This window comes from Rhinatrema bivittatum, chromosome 3, assembly GCF_901001135.1.
Source record: "Rhinatrema bivittatum chromosome 3, aRhiBiv1.1, whole genome shotgun sequence".
Classification (NCBI taxonomy): Eukaryota; Metazoa; Chordata; class Amphibia; order Gymnophiona; family Rhinatrematidae; genus Rhinatrema; species Rhinatrema bivittatum.
Genome location: NC_042617.1, coordinates 164,080,465 through 164,101,732, shown reverse-complemented (window position 1 = coordinate 164,101,732; position 21,268 = coordinate 164,080,465). Strand labels below are relative to the sequence as shown.

At 42.7% G+C, this 21,268-nt stretch overlaps 1 protein-coding gene across 1 annotated transcript in view; it reads right to left on the bottom strand.

Moving 5' to 3' along the window:
- Positions 1-21,268, bottom strand: part of RYR2 (ryanodine receptor 2) — a 1,771,220-nt gene that overhangs the window by 810,983 nt on the left and 938,969 nt on the right. Inside the window, 1 exon segment of the mRNA XM_029593907.1 lies at positions 17,939-18,113. Within this exon segment, the coding sequence (XP_029449767.1) occupies positions 17,939-18,113 (175 nt within the window).

Sequence of the window (21,268 nt, the reverse complement as noted above, 5' to 3'; positions counted from 1 at the left end):
AACACAACTCTTCTGGAAACACCTAAAAACCTGGCTCTTCCGACAAGCCTTCTCCCAATGATCCTATCCCCCCACAACCACCTTTCTTTTTAGGACCATATTCCCATTCGACCCTTGTTCCACATATTTTCCTGCTTCCAAGATCCATATCACATGCTCATTATGTTTATTACTTTTCGTTATAAGAACTCAAGTTTCATTAAGTTGCACTAGAAGAGATTCGTATCTACTTATATTTATTATATTTTATATTTTTTTATCATGTTGCCTCATTAGAAAGACGCAAGAATATAAGTTTCATTATGTTGCATTGTTAGAAATATGTTTCATTGTAAGAAATAAGCATCCCCCCCCCCCCGCTTATTTCCTTTCCGTTATATGTAAACCGATGTGACATCACTGATCTAATGTCGGTTTATAAAAATGTATAAATAAATAAATAATGCTATCATGAACATGTTATTACTGCTAAAAACGGATATTACAAAAAGAAATTTACTCTTTTATACTTGAGGAGAGCAAAATTCAAAAGTTTAACCATGTAAAAATACAGTTTGAATACTATCCCTCCTTAATAGGGGTAAACGTACATGCACTGTTTAGATATTTATCACGTTATCAACAAAAAAATTGTTGCCCACTAATAATCCCATGAGCATGAAACCACTTTGACTTTTAAGGAATAGAAACAATAACCAGCCTGTGTTATGAAAGAATAAATATCAAAGAAGGCTGACTGTATTCACTTTCAAAAGAGTGCTCTGTACTGGACAGTGAAATAAATTATTCCTCTAGTAAACATTTCCCTAATATCCACAAAGTAAAAAGCAGCAGTGCAACTAAGTTGCTGATGAGGCTGTTGTAGAATGCCTAGCAGTGCTTGTTCTAAATGTTAGGTTGGTCTTTCATTATCCAGTTCTGGCTATCCACAGTCTGCACACAACAAGACTACACAGAATCAAAGGTTAAGAAAAAGGCTATATGTACCCTGTTTCCCCGAAAATAAGACATCCCCCGAAAATAAGACCTAGTAGAGGTTTTGCTGAATTGCTAAATATAAGACCTCCCCCGAAAGTAAGACCTAGCAAAGTTTTTATTTGGGAGCTTGCCCGTCGCAGAACACCAGAGCATGCAGCTCTGATTTTTTTACCCTGCAGGATTCACAGTTAGTTGTCATCACAAACCAGCATAACCAGACAACTATTCAGAATATAATAAATGTTCATTTTTTTGTTCGACAATATATGTGAATTCTTCTTCATGGAAAAATAAGACATCCCCTGAAAATAAGGCCTAGTGCATCTTTGGTAGCAAAAATTAACATAAGACACTGTCTTATTTTCGGGGAAACAGGGTACAATTCCATTTAATTGAATCAAGTTAATGCATTTCTAACTACTTTTAGAGAGTTACATAGATTTTCTTTAAACTCATGAAAGTAGTGCAGCTCTTGAAAGCTAGTCAGAAATGCATTAAGTTATTCCAATAAAAAGTTATCACCTATGATTTATTTAATAACCATTATTCCATATGCCCAACTGACACTGCAACCACACTACCCTATCCAAGATGGAGAAACATTTCATGGGACAACTGATTCCACAAAGGGAACAAACTAAGCCAGTCTCCAAACTTTCTAAGATTAAAAAATTTCATACTGACTAGCAGAAATAGTAATAATAAGAAAAAAAACAGAGCAAACTCCTAAATGTTGCACAAACTTGCTAAGGACAGTAATTTTATAACATTAATGAAACAGTTTCAAACTATCCCAAAAGCTCTTGGAGAAACACAACTACTAACAGAATAAATGATGTATTTTAAAATCTGAACGATCCCCAAACTGCTTTAAAAAATCTAAACATGGCAACAACATTTTACAAATAGGAATAGTAAAAATGTCTCCCCCATTAAAAAGAAAAGGTTTTAAACTAATAGCAAGACGGATTCTTATTCTCCATTAGCCTATTGATGAATTTACATTGAATCCCCACTTAAATCAAAGACGATTGGTTACTAAAAAACCATGGTACTTGATAAATGAAATATTTTTTGCAGTGAAAGATGAATTTCTACCAAAAGAATCAAATAAAGGAGCTCACCCGCCCCAGCTAAGCTTGGGAGGTATCTACCTCCGGAGTAAGGGAGGGGGCAGAAACTGGGGGGGGGGCTAGCGAATATCATTTAAATGTGAGCTGGTTTGCCCTCCAGCCTCTTCTTTTGGAGTTTTTTCTCCAGTGAGGTTTCCTTCCCTACTAATTTTCTTTATCCTGTTTTCCCCTTCCTCCACCTTTTGTGGCCTTCCAGGCTGCCATGGATCCCAAGGCTGGCCACGATCCTTTCATAAATCTGCTGGATGGTCCCATCCCTCCGCTACCTCCAAAGTGGTGGTGATGTAGGGCAGTAGGCAAGGTTGAGCAAGTAGACCTTGCCGCTCCCCTACCTCAGTGTAGCACTGGAAAAGTAGGCCTCAGTGCAAGAGAAGAACATTGGGCGTTAGTAGCAGTGTCACCAGTAGGGCAGTTTTCCCGCCCAACTGGGCTAGTTTTTGAGATCGGCTACAGGAAAGTTTTGTCTTTTTTTGGTTGTAGGTTTTTGGGGCTATTTTTGGGCGTGTGCGATTTTTTGTGTCTTTTCTCTTTCACGCGGAATGAAGGCTGGAAGGGGTGCAAAAAGGGTGGGGCATATGGCCTTAAGACTGCAGGCAGACGTTTAGTCACAAAACATCTTATTTCCTTGTGGTGTTGCCTTATAAAATTGTGGACTAGTAGCTATGGATGATTTATCCAATCTAGTAAGGTAAGTTGGCTTATCCATTGCCTATGCTGTTTGATAGTTATTGTAGCTACATAGTTTGAGGTTGAATCAAGCTATTTATACAGCCATGTATCACCCAGAGAAGGTTTGATCCAGACCCTTATATATATATTTGCATTTTATAAATAATTTGGCAGTGTCTTGTGCATTTTACTGTTCAAAAACTCATCAGTGAGATTTAAAGATGTGTCAGTAGTATTTTGGGGAATATTAAAAATGTGCATTGATATACAACCTACACTTCTTTTTGCTATGAAAAGTATTATTATTATTGTCTTGTAATATATAATATGGGTTGGCATTTTTATGTGATTTCAAAAGTGTATCATAACAATAAATACGCTGTACTCTTCATTTAATTGGAAGTTATGCAATTGAGGTACTTCTGTAAAATATAGTTTTAAAGGAGTCTGTACAGCAGTTTTATGTAAGGTAGCTGTGTATATAGGATTAACCATTGAACAAATGGATGAATGGACCCCATGGTGAATTTCTGAACTACATAAAAGGGTAAAAATACCTCAAAAGGATTTATTCCTCCTGAAGTGTTTTTCCATGCTCCAAAATATCTGATACAGTTTCATGCAAATTCTTAAGACTTTCCATATTTTAGCTAAGTGCAGAACTGCCAGTTTAAAGACACTTTTGCACACTTCTTTTCAAAGTAGCAGCTTGCTCGATACCATTTTATTGACAATTTGATGCAGGATTAGGACACTATTTCTCTGGGAGTTTTATGAGATGTGAGCTCAAGCAACAGGAAAAAACTGAGCAGCACTTTCAGAAAATGGAGCTTTAAAAACAAAATCAGCAAAATTGTTGATGCTGCTATTGCAAACAGAGGAGAGGGTGGGTTATAGTTTATATTTATGGGAGATGGCAGGGTAACACAAGGATTTGTTTTTAAAAAAAAATCCCTCAGGGCTTGATTTGACTGGTTAAGTTTAGGCAAATTTTCAGTCACCACCTAGCCAACCACATTGTGGATGAACATTTGTCCAAGCTAAAGTAGCCATCTAAAATCTAGTGGGCTAACATGAGTGGTCAGGGGCTTTTGAAAACAAACTCCTATGTTATCCTACTTGACCCCTTAATTTAGGGGGTAGATCCTTAGGAGAAAAAAAGACCTCTCCCACGTGCTCCCTCCCACTCTACAGCCTGATCAGACACAGATCCTGCTAGGGCTCTCTCCAAGCCCGCAACCACAACAGATGCTATGGCTACACTGAATACAACCTAGATTTCTAGGCTTTTCTAGCCTTGTTTTTAAACTTTTTAAAATCCATTGTTATTTTTGACAATTCATCTACATGCAATGCAGGACTCTGTAAAGAATCTTGCATAAGTATTTTTTTTTAGTTTTGGGCTACTCTGGGGCTAGATTTTTTACATCTGTTAGCAGCAGGGCCATGAGGGTGAGTCAGGGAGGTGTACCCACGTGGGGCTGGTAGGTCTGCAAAGGCCAAGCGGCGCTGACAGTTGACTGAAGGAAGATTTTCCCGGCCACATGGTTAGGTCAGGGTATGCATGGGTCGGATAACCCAATGGAACGTCAATGGGGTGGGGGAGGGGCTCCAAAGATGTCCGGGGTTTTAGTTGCGGCATTTGGTAGTGTGGTTCATGCGTCGGCCTCTGGGACACTCCTCAGCTGCAGTGCCCTTGCAGATATGGGTCTGGACAAACATGTGGAACAGTCAATTAAAAAAAACAAAAAAAAAAACCCCCCACTGTTAGAGCGGTGTTTTCATTCTAGCGACATTTGCGGTTGAGCCGCCATCTTCCCCCCTCTGATGTTACCCAGCTTATGAGGGGAGAGGCAGGTGAACTGCAGTGGCCCTTAGTAGGCACAGAAGGGGCGTATGGGAGTGGCTGAGGGGCCCTGTGCCTGAATGAAGGCCACTGTGTTGTTGAAGGCAAACCCCAGTCCGGTTGAATGAGAGGAGGCGAGCGAGAGTCAAGATCAAGTGAATGGCCAGAGATGGAATGTTTCTCACAAGCAGTTGTCCTTGTTGAGAGCGCCACTTTGCATATAAAAGTAAGTTCAACCCAGCCTCTAGGGGATGTGGTGCATCGTGCATTACAAGTATAGAAGGAAAACGAATTAAAGGATAGCGTTCCCTACTAGTTAGGCAGCTTGCACAGCATGTGATGGCCCTTTCACGTAAGAAGGAGGAGTGGGGAAAGTCTTCCATCTGAAGTGCGTAGGTTGCTGGGCTTCCCGTGAGGGGTCCTATTTCAGGTCCCTGTCCTGCAGCCACGTATCCTGCCTGCCCATGCATGTTTGTGCCCTCACCCCCATCCCAAGGGCCATGCAGGGTCTTTCTTTTCGATCCTCAGCCTATGCCTTCGGGTGGGCTGTTTGGGGGGAGGATTGTGGCTTTCATACAGTCGGATTAGTGGTTTCCAGCCAAAGGAAGGCCTCTCCTTGCTGCTCCTGCTGATTTATAGTTTGCTCACTAATACAAGCAGTCACCTCATCTATGTATAAATAAATAAATAAAAATAGGGGGCAAGCCTAGTGGTGATATGGTGCAGGCGGCGGCGCAAGCCTAACCCCGGACAGCCTGACCTGACCCTTCCACAGGAAGCGCTCTGGAGAGTTGGATCTGAAGGGGAAAGGTACCTTGTTGCTTCGCTTGCATGGGGTTAAGTGATGTCCAACAAGGTGGAGCATACGGCAGACCTCAGAATAATGCAATTAGGCTGCAAAACCCAATGTAGAAGTACAGTATGAGGATTAAACTATACATGAAAGTGGGATCCAGAAGTGATTGAATATGATGATTGCAGGGTATCAAAAACAGGTGGATAAAGCGAATGCAGAAGCCAGAAAACTGTTGGGCTGTTATAGAGAGCAATGATCAGCACAAGAGGGTCAGCAATATTCCCCCTGAATTAAGTCCCTAGTTCAACCCTATTTGGAATACTGGATGCAATTTTGGAGACTGCACCTTCAAACTGGTTGCCGTTGGTCCAGAGGATGGCTGCTAAAATGGTTTGTGGTCATTCAAAAGCAGGACAGACAAGGATCACCACCACCCATCTCCGCCACTGGGCATTGGGGATGACCAATAGCATATCTATCCTTGAATAGCCTTAAGTACTGACTGAGAGAGTTTGCTAGTAGAGCTCTGTGGTTGTTGGAGATGACAAGAGCTGTGCATTCAGGCCAGTGTTTCCCAACCAGTCTAGAGTGGTACACTAGCATGCCTACAGAATTGTTCAGCTGCCTCGTGAAGTCGCCATTGCCTAATGCTCAGATCTGGGCCAAGACTTGGGATATTATCTCAACACCATGCCGCAATAAAACACAAGAATGGTAGTTATTATAGAGGTAGGAACTCCACTTCTCAGGATATATGTAATCATGTGTAACAAGCTACTATAAGCCGTCCTGCCTCCGAGAGCTTATCATGTGTTGGAGCTTTACAAAGTGGACTGAGCTGCATCTGGATCTGAGTGATGTGTTTTGGACCTGCTCAAAGGGTTTTTCAACCCTGCAGAGTCTGCAAGACACTGCAGCCAAGGTGAAGGAATACAAAAATACATCAAAACCTCTGTGTGCTCTCCTATGAATGACAAATGTTCTGCAAGAACCAGCATCCAGCACTAGAGATGTGAATCGTGTGATCGATCGTCTTAACGATCGATCACACTCGAATCGTTTTGCCGTACGGCCGGTGCCATTTTGCGCAAAATGGCGCCGGCCATACAGCAAAACGATTCGAGTGCAGGAGGTCGCTCCCGGACCCCTGCTGGACTTTTGGCAAGTCTTGTGGGGGTCAGGAGGCCCCCCCCAAGCTGGCCAAAAGTCCCTGGGGGTCCAGCGGGGGTCTGGGAGCGATCTCCTACGCTCCTGACGTCGGGGGACAAAAAACAAAATGGCACCGGCGCTACCTTTGCCCTGTCATATGACAGGGCAAAGGTAGCACCGGTGCCATTTCTACAACGCACCGCAGGCCCGAGAGTAAAAGATCACACCGGGACCCCCGCTCTGGACCCCAGGTAATTTAAGGCATTTTGGGGGGGTTCGGGAGGGTGGGGGATTTATTTTAAAGGGTCGGGGTGGGTTTTAGGGTTGTTTTAGTGTGCCGGTTTTTCCGCCCTCCCCCTTCCCCTCCCCCTTCCCCCGATTTACGATTTTTGACGATAAATCGGGGGAATTCCTATTGTATCGCGCTTCTAACGATTTTTGACGATTTAAAATATATCGGACGATATTTTAAATCGTCAAAAAACGATTCACATCCCTATCCAGCACTCAGTGTTAACAACATTTTGTTACCAATCAAACCGTGTATGAAATTTAATTGATATTATCAAGAGACACTGGCATCTAGTGCAGGGGTTCTCAGGATTAGAAAATCCTCCTGTGTTTTCTTTTCGCAAATCTAGTATTTGTGTGATATGTTGGTACACTCTGATATGTCACTCTCAATGATGTTGGATAGGTCATCAATTGGACATTCTCCTTGTAAAAACTGTGGTGTTTGCAGGCTATCCCTATCATTAAAGTTTTTGTTCATCCCATTATGGGTAGAACTTATTTTTTGAAATCCGCAATGACATGTGACTCAGCATCAGTGATATAGGTTGTTTGTTGCCCGTGTAATCTACTATATGTAAGTAAGACAACGAGAAAGATGAAAATAAGGATCATGGAACATTGTATTAGAATTCATAATTCCATTCCCAATGATCTCTAGTTGAACATTGGTAGCGGTGACAATACTCTGTTGATGATGTTCGCGTTTTTGTGCTTCAACAACTAGTTAAAATGTTGTTATTGGCTGAACAACATTGGATTTTTTATTTGAAGAGTATAACCCAGGACGGTCTGAATGAAAGAATTGATTGGATGTCATATTTTTGAATTGGCAATACCTGATTGGCTCCTCTATTCCAACTGGATGTTTAGGGTCAAACATTGGATGAGCATTGTGGTGGTCCCGTTGTGGTAAATCTATTTCATTCAAAGGTATTTTGGTGAGTTTCAACTTTCCCATTTTTCCTTTATTATATATATATAAAAAATATATTTATTTTGTTTTTTTGACTTGTTCAATTTTTTCTATAGATGTATGTCTCTTTTGAAAAACATTGAAAACGCTGCTCCTACTTGTTTCATACATATATATGCAGTTTGTTTGCATTTCAAGGTTTGTCTTTCCCTTTTTTTCTTTTTTTGAATATGTTTTTTTGTAGATTGATTCAATATTTTTGTTGTACATATGCTTTCTTTGTTAAGACTTGGAGGGATATGATCATTTATATGTGATCTTTGGAGAAGCGGACCAGTGTCTTGGATTGAAGATAGAAGGGGTTGTATACCCTCAAAATTAAAATATACAGAAACACTGACCCAATGTCTGACTTAACAATATTGTGGACTCCTCTGAAGAAGCTTTGGGTAGCAAAACATGTCAGGAGATATTTTGCTCTTTTGAACTCGGTGGTTTTAGGTATATGAATATGTGTATATATGGTGGTATGTAATTTTTAAATATTGGGTGGGTGTTATCTTTGTATATGATTATTTGTATTTTATACAGCTTTATATTGTTTTTTGTATGAATAAATAATTGATTTTTTTGTTTAATACAAGTTTGTTTTACCACTTTCTTGTTTGGCAAATGATATGTGTGATATACATTATTGATTGCCTTTTTTGTTAAAGTGTAATCATGAATGTGCCACAAGGATAAGATGCTAAGCATGATTATGTAATGATGACATTTCTATAAATGTATATATACAGATCTACACTAACTGTGCTGCTAATTTCAGTTACAATGTCATGTGCTATTTGAAATCTTGTCTTTGTTGATTGTGATTACCCAAAACTTTGACTTGCTTTGAATCTGTTGGCAATTGTTGTGTAATAAAGTGGCCACAGGTTAAGAAAAAGCACTTTCTGGTTGTGTCTTTTCATTGTGTGGTTTTTGTCTTAAGGGTTGAGTAGGTCAAAGGTGTGGCCTCCACATGACCTTGCTTGCTAGAGTGCACTTGCACATTCCATAGGGCCTAGGCCATACTACTTAAAGCTCAGTGTATGCTCCCAAGAGACAGCAAGATCTCAACCAGAAGCTCCTTACTGTCGAGCTTCCCAATTGGCTCCTGTAGCATTCTCAAGAAAGTATACTCTTACTTAACTGTTGGGTACATGGGCATTTATGTGAGATGGGCATTAACTTGTTAGTATTTAGCTCTATATGCTGTCCAGTGCAATAGGTTGTAGAAATGCTTGGCTAGAAGTGCTGTAGCTATGTCTTCACTCTGTTAGAGACCTATCATTTGTATAGCAATGTGAAGGTGATAGTGCAGCAAATACAAAACATTGGCCTGTTCCTTTGTGAATATCTATCACCTGTGAGCCAGATATGGGCCTCCTCTGTGTCTCTGGCACCAAATGCTCTAATGCCATAAGTCTTTTGTCATGGGTTTTATACGCGTGGCTGGGCCTGTTTTAAAATGCAAGGCCCGGCCATATGCATAAACCCTGGTTTTTATGCACACAGGCCTTTTAAAATCTGGCCTAAAATGAAAAGAATAAAGAGAAACAAAATTGGGGGGCCATGCACTTCTAGTCCCCATACAGTGTGAATTTTTGGAATTTCAAACCTAATGATATTGATTGTCCCATTTGATGCTTTCTTCAGAAGCTTTTGATGATGTACAACGGTGAACATGGCTACTTAATGTTTTATGGGTTGTTCTGCATCTCAGAACAGTGTTGCCAGGAATGACCATAGTCAGTAGTTTATTATAAAAGCATAGAGATAAGTTACATTGACTTATCACTGCCACTCTGAAAAAAGGACGGTCTTCATGTGGGAGGCCCACAGTCCTACTGCCCACGATAGAACCAATCTGTTCCCAGCCTTAGGAGCCGAATGCCTTCATTTATCAGATTGGCATTCTTTACAACTATTTAACAATTAACATGAGCCCATTCCATGGCCTCAAAATGCTGGCAAAACAAAGTAAATGGCGAGGTCCACAATATACAGTGAAACCTGGTGCTGTGGAGACAGGGGCAACAGCTGCAATGTAAAATCGGGCAGTATCTGTTAATTGTTGGTTTGGCAGGCCTTCCTCAACAGTGATGGATTGTGAACTAATGATCAGGAAAGACAGCAAGGAATATATGTGTAAGTATGTATATATATATGTGTGTGTGTTTGTGTGTATATATATATCTATATATATATATATATTTTTTTTTTTTTTACAAAGCCCTAGATCATATTATCCACTTTGTAAATATTCCCTGCAAATTTTCCCAGGCCACTTTTTTCTGTCTGTGATAACTATCATGCAAACCCCATTAAAACCCTAACAATGGACGGAGTTTTACATTATGGCATGAAGGATTGTGATATTTATACTCTTGCCTAGTGCAAGCAGAGAGATGACAGCTTGTGTATTTCTCTCTGGTTTCAGCAGGAAATGCTGAAATTCTTTAAAATGCAAGGCCCGGCCACGCAAGAAAAGCCTGGTATACCCCCAGTGGAGTAGTAGCCTAGTGGTTAAAGTAGCAGGGTATTGAACCAGGGTTCAAATCCCCGTTGCTTCTTGTGACCTTGGGCAAGTCATTTTCTCCTCTGTTGCTTCAGGTACAAAATTAGATTGTAAGCCCTGTGGGGATAGGGAAATACCTATAGTACCTAATATAATCCACTTTGATGTACACTTTGAAATGCCAAAATGTTGAATATAAAAATCTAAATAAATAGCTCTAGAGGGTGTACCCAGGGCTTATTAGTAATGGAACTGGAGTGTCCATTACATGTGCATAGTCCTAGGCAAAATTAACATCATGGGGCTTGCTCATTTCATCTAGTAGTCTCCTATAGCAGACAAAAACTTGTGGCATAAGAGAGAACGCTTTAGCAGAGGAGGCTACATTCTTCAAAATGTATCTGATGTGGATCCAAGAACATTCACTTAACCTCATCCTGAAATCTCTCCCTAATCAAGTCCTGGTCTTGCTCCATGAAGGTGATTGGACATTTTAGGGAACTTCCTATAAATAAGGTTACTAGCTAGTACATCCTTATAATTCATTCCTGGATGTAATCTGGGACTGGGAACCCTTGGTAATATCCTCTGCTTCCATCAAAGCATTCTAATGGTAGTGCGCTGGGGGCTGGTTAGTTCCTCTGATCCACAGCCTTGAGCAACAGACATCTCCCGGCAAGGTTTTTAATTGCCTGTGCCTACGTTTGGTATCTCTCTTGCTTCAGTGTCTGCAAGATCTGATACTGTTGCAGCAGCTCTTGAATTTGCTCCTGTGCAGTCATTGTAGACAGCTATGTATAGGCACGCAGTCCCTGAGTACTGTTATCGGTATACTCTGGCTGTGCACAGTTTACTAGAGAGAGAGTTCTATCCACTTTTCTCTTTCCAGTATGGTAGAAAGCCAAAATTCAGAACTGGGTTGCACATGAGGTTTGCGACATGAACTTGAAAAGAACACAAATTATAGGCCGTGGCACCCCACTATTGCAGACGGTTGTAGTCAAGCTACTGCTTGTTGCCAGCATATGGTGAGCTTCCCCTCCTTCCCTCCACCCCCGCAAAAAAAAAAGCAAAGAAATCCTAACTCCGTTTTGAAGTGCTGCTTCTCTAACAGAGGCAGATCTAGGCCATTTAGCCCCATGTTATAACCAAAAGAAAAAAAAAACCCACATATACAAAAGTTTTACTTTTCCTCTTTTGCTGCTTCCTGCAGCAAACCCAGCCAGTGTAAGTGTCAAAACAGAGTAAATGTGTCTGGGCAAACTATCAGGTTAGGACCCTTTTATAACTGAATACACGGGTTTTTTATTCACAGGACAATTATTTACAATCAGCACTGAACTCAGTCCAATAGTCCATTGCACTCACTGTAAAAGATTTTACCCAGAACTTGGAATGCTGGTGGATGTGCCAGCTCCACCCTGCAGCCATCAGCCATCTAGCTGCCAGACACTGAGCATTTTCCAGCAACTCCCTTTTGAGCCACTGAAAGACCAATCTGGATCCTTGGGGGAATGGCTGTGTTCCGGGATGAGGCTTCCTAAATTTCAGCCATTCTATGGCCTCATCAGAAGAGAACCATCTAGTGACTGAGTGAACTCCAAATACCTTTTATGCCCTGACAGATCCAGAATAAGTTCTTATAAGAGGATTTAAAAAATACCAAACACTTCCTTTTTTCATAAGAAAACAGAATTGGAAGGCAATAAATCTCTTATTAACAACCACCAATAACAAACTGGTTGTTCCTGCAGAAAATATTTTCCTCATTCTAATCTCTCTTCAAGTACTTGTACCTACCATCTCTATTCTCTCAAAGTTAGGAGTCAACTCTCTCTGCTTTTGGACTATAAAGCCACATTAAATTTTATCTAATACTAAGATATATTAAATATCTTTATAAATTAGCAGATCAATTGACATTATAAGGTTCATATTCAAAGCGGTTTGTCTGGCTAATATCAGACTTTTGAAATTCCTGCCCATTTAATTGCCCCTGATTGGTCCAGCCTTTACCTAGCTAAAAACTTAGCCAGGGTGGTCAGGGATGGGCCAATGGTGTTCTAGGATAGATCAAAGTCATTCAGCTAGGATAGATCAAAGTCATTCAGCTATTAGCCAGATAACACCAATATTAAGCATTACCTACCTAAATTGGAAGTGCATCAAGCCACTGTAACACACATTAAACAGCAAAGATATCGCACAAGAGAGCACTATCATGGTGATATTGAGTGATATACACAATATTTTGCATCTCTCTGCCCTTCTCCCCTATTACAATGACCTTTGCATGTGATTTGCATGCATTAAGAATGCAAATACATGCAAAGAAAGTCATGAATTGGAAATCTGATGCAAATATTTTATCACAGCCAATTGAGAAGGTGGTCAACAGCAACAAAATAATAATGCTTATTTCAAATGTGGTAACCGTGAGGCGGGAGGCCTGGGAACCTAACATGGGTCCCGAAGCTCCTGCCTCACATTTAAAGAGCCGGACAAAAAACAAAACTGCTGCGTGACAAAATGGGGAGGTTGAACTGTGGTCAGTGCTGAGCCACAACTCAACCAGGGCCCCCTCAGCCACATAGCCTAGGTCCAAACACTGGACCTTGCCCCAATCACATGGCTGTGGCAAGGTCAGGTCATTGCCATTTTGAAAAATGTCCCCAACCGGACAGGGTGCAAGGGTGCACCCCGGCTCTGATGCGGGACCCTCTTCTACTTTTGAAGGTTCAGGGGCTGCGGGAGGGGAGTCGGGGTGGGGATAGGGGGTTGCCAAGGGGTAGAGAGCAGAGGCTTGGACTCCTCTTTTACATTTTGGACCTTTGGGGAAGGGGGAGGAGGGGTCTGAAGGGGCACTGAACCCCCCCCCCAATGCTTATATTTTAGATTTGGGGGAAGGGGAGGGGGATTTGAAGGGGCCACTGAACCCCAATGATTCTAACCTTAGGGGGGAGAGTGCTGGAAGAGGGGACCAGAGCCTGGGACCTATTTTTTGTTTTTGACTTTTCAGGGGGTGGCGAGGGCCTGGGACCCTATTTCATTTTGTGACACCTTTTAGGGGAGGGGTGGGGCTACTTTACTGTTGAACTTTGGGGGAAGGTGGGGTAGGGGACTGGGCCGTCACTGTGTGGCAACATGTGCACGCTTCTTTTAATTTGGGGGACTCTGGACTGCCTCAAGTGGCGGCCCCAGGTTGACCTCCACGTTTGGCCACACAACTTTTTTTTGTCTGGTGGCCCTTTAAGGTTGGAGCCGCCATCGCCTTAAAGGTCACCCCATGCTGTTTGGCCATGAGACAAAAGAATGCACCACAGTGCTGTAAAGATTTTTGGGGGGAAGGGCCCCACTATCTCAGCAACACTCCCAAGATAGTGGAACCCCTCCCATGATAAAACTTTGCGGCTTAGTGGCTCTAGGAGAAAGTTATCTGACTCACTTTAGGACTGCCTCAAAACTTTAAGGTAGCTGGGTATATTCAGCAGCACGTCTCCATCGCTGAATATCCAATATAAGTTAGCCATATATGTTTACCTGGCTAAATTAGCTGGATGTCTTATGGCTAAATAAGGACCTTAATATTTTTTCAGCCATTAATTCAATAAGGACAAGATTTATCAGCTACAAGAATGCAACAAATCATGTTAGGAGTAACATGTTTTCTTAAGAATTACCATATATACCATATATGGGTCATTATTTTTGGGGCATTTGTGGTTTTCTGTCAGGTAAAATTCCATTACAATGCTAGTTATCCAATGGTACCCACTGTGTGCATCATATCCCAGTTAAAGATATAGAAAGCAGAGTTGCTTACCTGTAACAGGTATTCTCCCAGGACAGCAGGATGAGGTCCTCACATATGGGTGACATCATCAGATGGAGCCCTGTCACGGAACACTTTTGTCAATGTTTCTAGAACTTTGACTGGCACACTGAGCCATGGATCAGGGATGAAAGAGGTTGAGTGGCTTGAACCACTGAGATTTCAAAGTCCATTGAGTTATTCTCATAGCTAACCTGGCCATAGGAGTGACGTGGACTGTAGAAGCCATGTGGCCCAGCAATCTGAGGAATTGATGGGCTGAGGCACAGAGATGTAGCCAGTTTGAAGGGAATGTCTGTGTGGTCTTTGGGCAGGAAGGCCTTTGCAACTGTGGTGTCCACATCTGCTCCAATGAAGGTAAGGAGGTGAGATGGATTCAAGTGGGATTTTTGGTAATTTATCAGAAATCCTAGCAAGTGTAGAAGATTCGTAATGAGCTTTAGAGAGTTGAGAGCTCCTTGCTTGGAGGTGAGATGGATTCAAGTGGGATTTTTGGTAATTTATCAGAAATCCTAGCGAGTGTAGAAAATTCGTAGTGAGCTTTAGAGAGTTGAGCGCTCCTTGCTTGGATCGACTCTTTATTAGCCAGTCGTCCAGGTAAGGAAACTTATGTATGTTGCTTCTGCATAGATGTGCAGCAGCCACTGCTAGGCATTTTGTGAACCCTCGAGATGCTGAGGCCAGACCGAAGGGTAGAACTTGGTATTGAAAATGTCTGTAACCCACTATGAAGCACAGGTATTTGCGGTGATGTGGAAATATGGCGATATGTGTGTATGCGTCCTCAAGGTCCAGAGAACAAAGCCAATCTCCTTGCTGTTATAGAAGAAGCATAGTGCCGAGAGACACCATCCTGAATTTTTCTTTTTGAAGGAATTTGTTGAGATTACAGAGGTCTAGGATGGGGCGGAGACCGCCCAATTTTTTTGGAATCAGAAAATAACATGAGTTGAACCCTCTGCCTCTCTGTGCCAGGGAGACAACTTCTACAGACCTGGTTCACAGAAGGGTGGAAAGTTCTGACTCTAGAAGCAATGTGTGGTCTTTTCGGGCCCACAGTGAATTGGGTGGAGAGTCCGGGGGCACTGAGAGGTAGTTTAAACGGTATCCCTGGGCTATGATGGATATTACCCACTAATCTGTTGTTATGAGGCGCCGATTGTGTTAGAAGTGGTGCAGACGGCCTCCTACATGTATTCCTGGGTTTGGGTTCATTGACGATTGGCTGCTGTTCTCTGGGAATGCATCAAAATCTGGAGGCTGGACCAGCTTGTGGGGCTGGTTGTGCTCTGGGTGCTTTGGGCTGGCATGTATGTCCCCTTTGAGGTGCTCTGGCTGGTCTTGCTCGAGATGCAGGAGGATAGTACTTGCGTGAGCAGTAGAATGGTCTTTTAGGGTCCCTTCTCATGCTTTTGCGGGATGAGGAGGGAGCGTCCATAGTGACTGTAGACAATTGATGTAGGGTCTTGTGGTGATTTTTCAACTGAGCCACTGCGTCCTGTATTTTATCTCAGAAGAGATTGTCTCCAGTGCATGGGAGATCAGCAAGCTTATCTTGGACCTCAGGTCTTAAATCAGAAGTTTTCAGCTCAGCCCATCTTCTAGCACTAATTCCTGTTGCTGATAACTGGGAAGCAGTCTCGAAGGAGTCATATTCAGCTCTTACTTCATGCTTCCCTACTTCAAACCCCCTCTGGATGATGGCAGTCAGGCTTTCTTGCTGCTGTTGAGGCAAGGAGTCCGCGAAATCTTGGACTTGCTTCCATAGATTTCTTTGGTACTGGGTCATACCAAAGAAATCTATGGAAGCAGTACCAATATGGAGCCATGGAAGATTTTTTGACCCAGTCCATCCAGGAACCTCTGGTCTTTGCCAGGGGGAGCTGAGGAATGTGGATGTAATCACTTAGCCTTCTTCTGTGTGGATTCCACCACAACAGATTGATGAGAAAGTTGTGGTTTTTGAAAACTTGGGGCATGTTGCACCAGGTATGTTGCATCTGTTTTTCTGTTGACTGGTGGAACAGTGCCAGGATGCTCCCATAGGTGGTGTCGGAGATCCAAAAAGACTTCATGCACTGGAATGGCCATAATTTCCTTGGGGGCATCAACAAACAAATGGTTTCAGACATTTCCTTGATAAAGTTGGTGAAGGAAAGGTCTTCGGAAGGAGACTGCCATCTTTCCTCTGGAGGACAAGGTTCTGAGAGCAAGTCCTCTGATGTGGAGGTATCCCATGGGTCATAGGGAGTTCCTGAAGGAGGGAGAATGTCTAACATTCCAGGGCACGTAGGCATCGATGGAGGGTGTACTGGCATCGATGGAGGCTTTGATGGAATCAATGGCATCGAGGGGAATGGAGGACGTTTAGGCCTCGAGAGCCCCGATGGACCTGGAGCAGGAGTCGGACTAGAAGTTGTGTCATCTTCCTCCAAAGAGCCCGGAACAGGTTTCAGGAGCTGCAGAGGTCTCGATGACCGACTTGTTGCCGATGGAATGGGCTGAGTCGGGAATGCACCAATGAGGGTATCGAGACGGTTCAGCAATGGTGCAAACATCAATGGTTCTGAGGTCGATGCCGGAATGGGGGCCAGCATCTATGGCAGTTGCTGGCTTTGGAAGGCATCGAGGACTGCCTGGTGGACAAGGGTGTCCAGTTCCTCCCTGAAAGCTGGTGTGGATAGCGCAACTACAGGGGGAGGCAGGCTAGGCATTACTGGCCCTTCCACTGGAGTTTGTGGAGGCGCAGTACCCAGCACCGATGTCAGTGGGGAACGCCTTGGGGTATCGGGTGCAGAGGAGGATGGGGGCTCCACTCCCCGGGCCCTCTTCAAAGGGCCCGGGGAGTGGCCATCGATGCCACTTCGATGATGGTGCCGGCACTGGGTGTGGACTAGCATTGGTGCCAGTGGTGATATTTCCGCTCGATGCTCGGTCCAGTCTTTCCCCGGCACTGAGGTTGATGCTACCGATGTCCTGGATGGTGTCTGTGACAGACGGTCACCGTCCCCCTGCTGCTCCCAGCGAGGTTTGTTGATGGATGGACATTTACTCGCCAGTGATGACTGGGCAGAAATCGATGGAGTTAACTTTAATTTGAAGAGAGACTCCATCTTGTCAAGACGAGCTCATCTGCCTTTCGGAGTCATTTGAGTGCAGTCGGGACACCGGCGGACATCGTGCGATGGGCCCAGGCACAAAACACACACCATGTGAGGGTCCGTGTTCGACATTGTTCGTGGACACTCTGGGCACTTTCTGAATCCGGTCACCATGCCGAAAAAAGGGTGTGAAACAATTGACCTGCGGGAACCGATTGGTAAGGTGGCAGGAACTGACCAGAACAAGGGAAAAGTACTCACCGAGCGTCGGAGGGAACGGAAACCACTGTTAGGGAACTTTTAAAGAAGTAAACTTCAAATTTTTCAATGAGGAAAAAAGGTAAGAGAAATCTCACAGAGCTCCTAACCCGAAACGCAAACTGTACTGTGGAAAAAAAGAGACTGAAGGAAGACCCCTGTGGCTACAGGGATTATGGCATGCTGGGCATGCTCAGTGTGCCAGTCAAAGTTCTAGAAACTTTGAGAAAAGTGTTCCGTGACAGGGCTCCATCTGATGACGTCACCCATATGTGAGGACTACCATCCTGCTTGTCCTGGGAGAAAATTTTGATCAATACCCCCATCTAGTGATCCAATCACAGAATACAACCAATATTGCATATCAAGTATGAAATGTTGCAGAAATGCAAATACTGTAAGCACTTACCATCACCAACCTCAAAATCTTTGAAAGCAACCTCTGAACCAGAGTCATCTAGAAGGACTTCTCCATTCAGCGTGAACATCATGGTATGTTCATTCATGTCAACCATGCATCCCATCACATCTCCTGCCTGCCAGGATCGACCAAAATGCTCATTTCCTTGGTGCCATCGTTGGGCCTGAAACAGACAAGGAATTTATCTCCCTCAATTACATAACTAGTTATTATACTCCTGAACAAATGTAAATTTAGAACTAATACTTCTACTGATCACTCCAAACAATGTGTATGACTAATGTAAGTAGGCTTAGCAGTAGAAATCCTGTTATTAACTTTGTGACAATGCTATTCCCATTAGTAATGTGAAATAATTTTATATTAACTGGCCCATTTTCTATTTAAAGAGCTTAAGAAAGCATTTCAGTATTATGTTTCAAGTTTTAGAAAGGAAAAAATTAAAAATAAATCAGATACTATCTATAGCAACAACTATAGTTCAATGTCTATTCATTTAATGAGTTCCATTCTCAGTATTCTAAATGTAAACATTTTAAAGAAAATCTTCCAAGATGTTAGTTTAAGAACATAAGAAGAGCTTTTCTGAGTCAGACCAAGGCTCCATCAAGCTCTGCATCCTGTCTTCAATGGTGGCCAATCTGGAAGTGCCCAGAAGATTCCTTCCCTGGTGCAGGAGTTGCCAATCCCTATGCCAGCCTAATATATGTTAATGAATTGGTCCTCCAGAAACTTGTTCAAACTATTTTTAAACCCAGTTCCTCTAGTAACTTCAACCACATTCTCTGGCAACAAATTCTACAGCTTAATTATGCATTTACTAAAAAATTAAACAAAATACTTTCTTAAATTTGTTTTAAATCTATTACCGGGTAGTTTAATGGCATGTCCACTTGTTCTAGTACTATTGGAAAAGACAAATAACCATTCCCAATTTATCTGTTCCCCACCATTCATTATTTTATAAACCTCTATCATATCCCCTTCTCAGTCTCTCCTCCAAGCTGAAGAACCCTAACCTGTATAGCTTTCATTCATATGGGAGCTGCTCTGTTCTTGTAATCATTTTTGTTGTTCTCCTTTGTACTTTTTTCAGACCGCCTATTTACCTAGATAAATGGTTTTTGAAAATTGTCATCCCTCTGGTCTACTTATTTTAATCTTATTCTGTGAATTCGCTTCCAGTGCATGTGTACCCCTTTTGGTGCAAACTTGAAAATCCTCTCCCCCATCTCCTCTCTAAAGTTTGCTTCTTGGACCAAAACATGAAGAAGGGGGGCACAGATCGAAACTAATTTCCACTGGCCTACCATACCTCTCTCAGCCTCAGTCTTCCTGTTCTTGGACAGTACCCTACAGGCAGCAACCTGCTGCACTGACCCAGCCAGTCTTTGAGAAATTGTAGTCAGCTACCCCCGTAGCCTGTGGGGTTGCTAAATCATGTTTAAACTATCCCTTCAGGCTTTTGGCAGCTAAGGCTCTTTTGTGTTTATCCCATGACTTCTTGAAGTCTGTTACTGTTTTAGCCTCCACTACCTGCTCTGAGAGGGTGTTCCATTCATTTACCACCTTTTCTATGGAAAAATATTTCCTGACGTTGCTCCTGAGTCTATCCCCTTAGAATCTCAAAGAATGATCTGGCATTTCATTTCTATGAAAAAAGAAAAGGTTTGCTTTTGTGCATTATTCATATCTTTCTTGTATTTGAAACTCTTATGTCTCTTCTTCACTCTGAGTAATCCTATTTAGGTCCTATAGTGTCATCTCATAGGGCTTTGGGTGCAGACTCAGCACCATTTTTAATAACCCATCTCTGGACTATCTCCACTCTGTCTATATCCCTCCAGAGGTACGGCCTCCAGAATTGGATACAATATTCCAATGTTACCCCACCCAATCCTGGAGGCACACCTAAACATTCTGGGCCAGATTTTCAGAGGATTTACGCGTGTAACCGGTCATATGCGCACCGGGCCTATTTTCAAAAGGCCCGGCGATGTGCATAAAGCCCCGGGACGCGTGTAAGTCCCGGGGCTTGCAAAAAGGGATAGTCTGGGGGCAGGGAGGGGGTGGGATGGGAGGGGGAAGGGAAGGGGGCAAGGTGGTCCGGGGAAGGGGAAGGGGGAGCAGGCGGGGTAGTCCGGGGGCGGAGTGGGGGTGTGGCCAGAGCCTCGCTCGGCCAGCGTGTGCAACTTACTTCAGCCCCAGGGCTGAAGTAAGTTTGGAAATAAAAGAAAAAGAAAGAAAAAGGTAGGGGGGAAAGGAAGGGCGAGGTAGGGGAAGGGAAGATAAGGTGTGCGTGCATGTTATAAAATTGGGCGTACATGTGTGCGCACCAGGTAGCGTGTGCACATGTACGCCCGCATGCAGGTTTGAAAATCTGTTTTTTTGGATAGCAACCATGAATATGCATGAAAGATAAGGGCCACATTTTAAGATGTACACACGGGCGTAGATTTGTGCACAAATCTACGCCCGATTTTATAACATACATGCTCCTACCATTCACTGAAGCAGATTTGTGAGGCAAGACTTCCCTTGGGTAAATCCATATTAACTGTGTCCCATTAAATCATGTCTTTCTATATGCTCTGTGATTTTGATCTTTAGAATAGTTTCTACTATTTTCCCTGGCAATGAAGTCAGGCTCACTGGTCTATAGTTACCTGGATCGCCCCTGGAGCCCTTTTTAAATATTGGAGATTCACTGGCCGCCCTCCAGTCTTCAGGTACAATGGATGATTTTAATGATAGCTACAAACTTTAACTTTCAAAATCCACTCCTTAAATTTTTGCACCCCGGAAACCTTTTTGCAAGGAGGCTTCGGGAAAGTGTTGGGGAGCCCCAGACCAACAACATCAGGTCTTAGGTTCAAGGCCCATCATAAATGTTTTGTTCCTTATAATTACTCTGACGAACAGCCTTGCATGTGAAAATGCAATAAACAAAGCACGGCCTCTAGCACTAAGCAGGACATGCCCTTTGGTTGGATAAACTTTAGAGAAAAATAATACAATATTTCATACTCAGCTGTTACACCGAACCTTCTTCAGAATACAGGCTCATTTACATATTTAGCTAGCATCAAAGGACATCCTGTGGTAATACTTATCAGAAGTCATTGCTTTATACTATGCAGAAAAATTAACAGACAGATCAAAGGTATAAGAATCTGGAGCAACATCTATAATGATTATGACACTGCCTCACCCAAAAAGCTAGTATAACTTGTAGATATAATATTAGCAAGACTGGATGGTTTTTACTTATTAAAATGATAATACCAGATATTCTATGTACAAAAGATAACTGGTAAC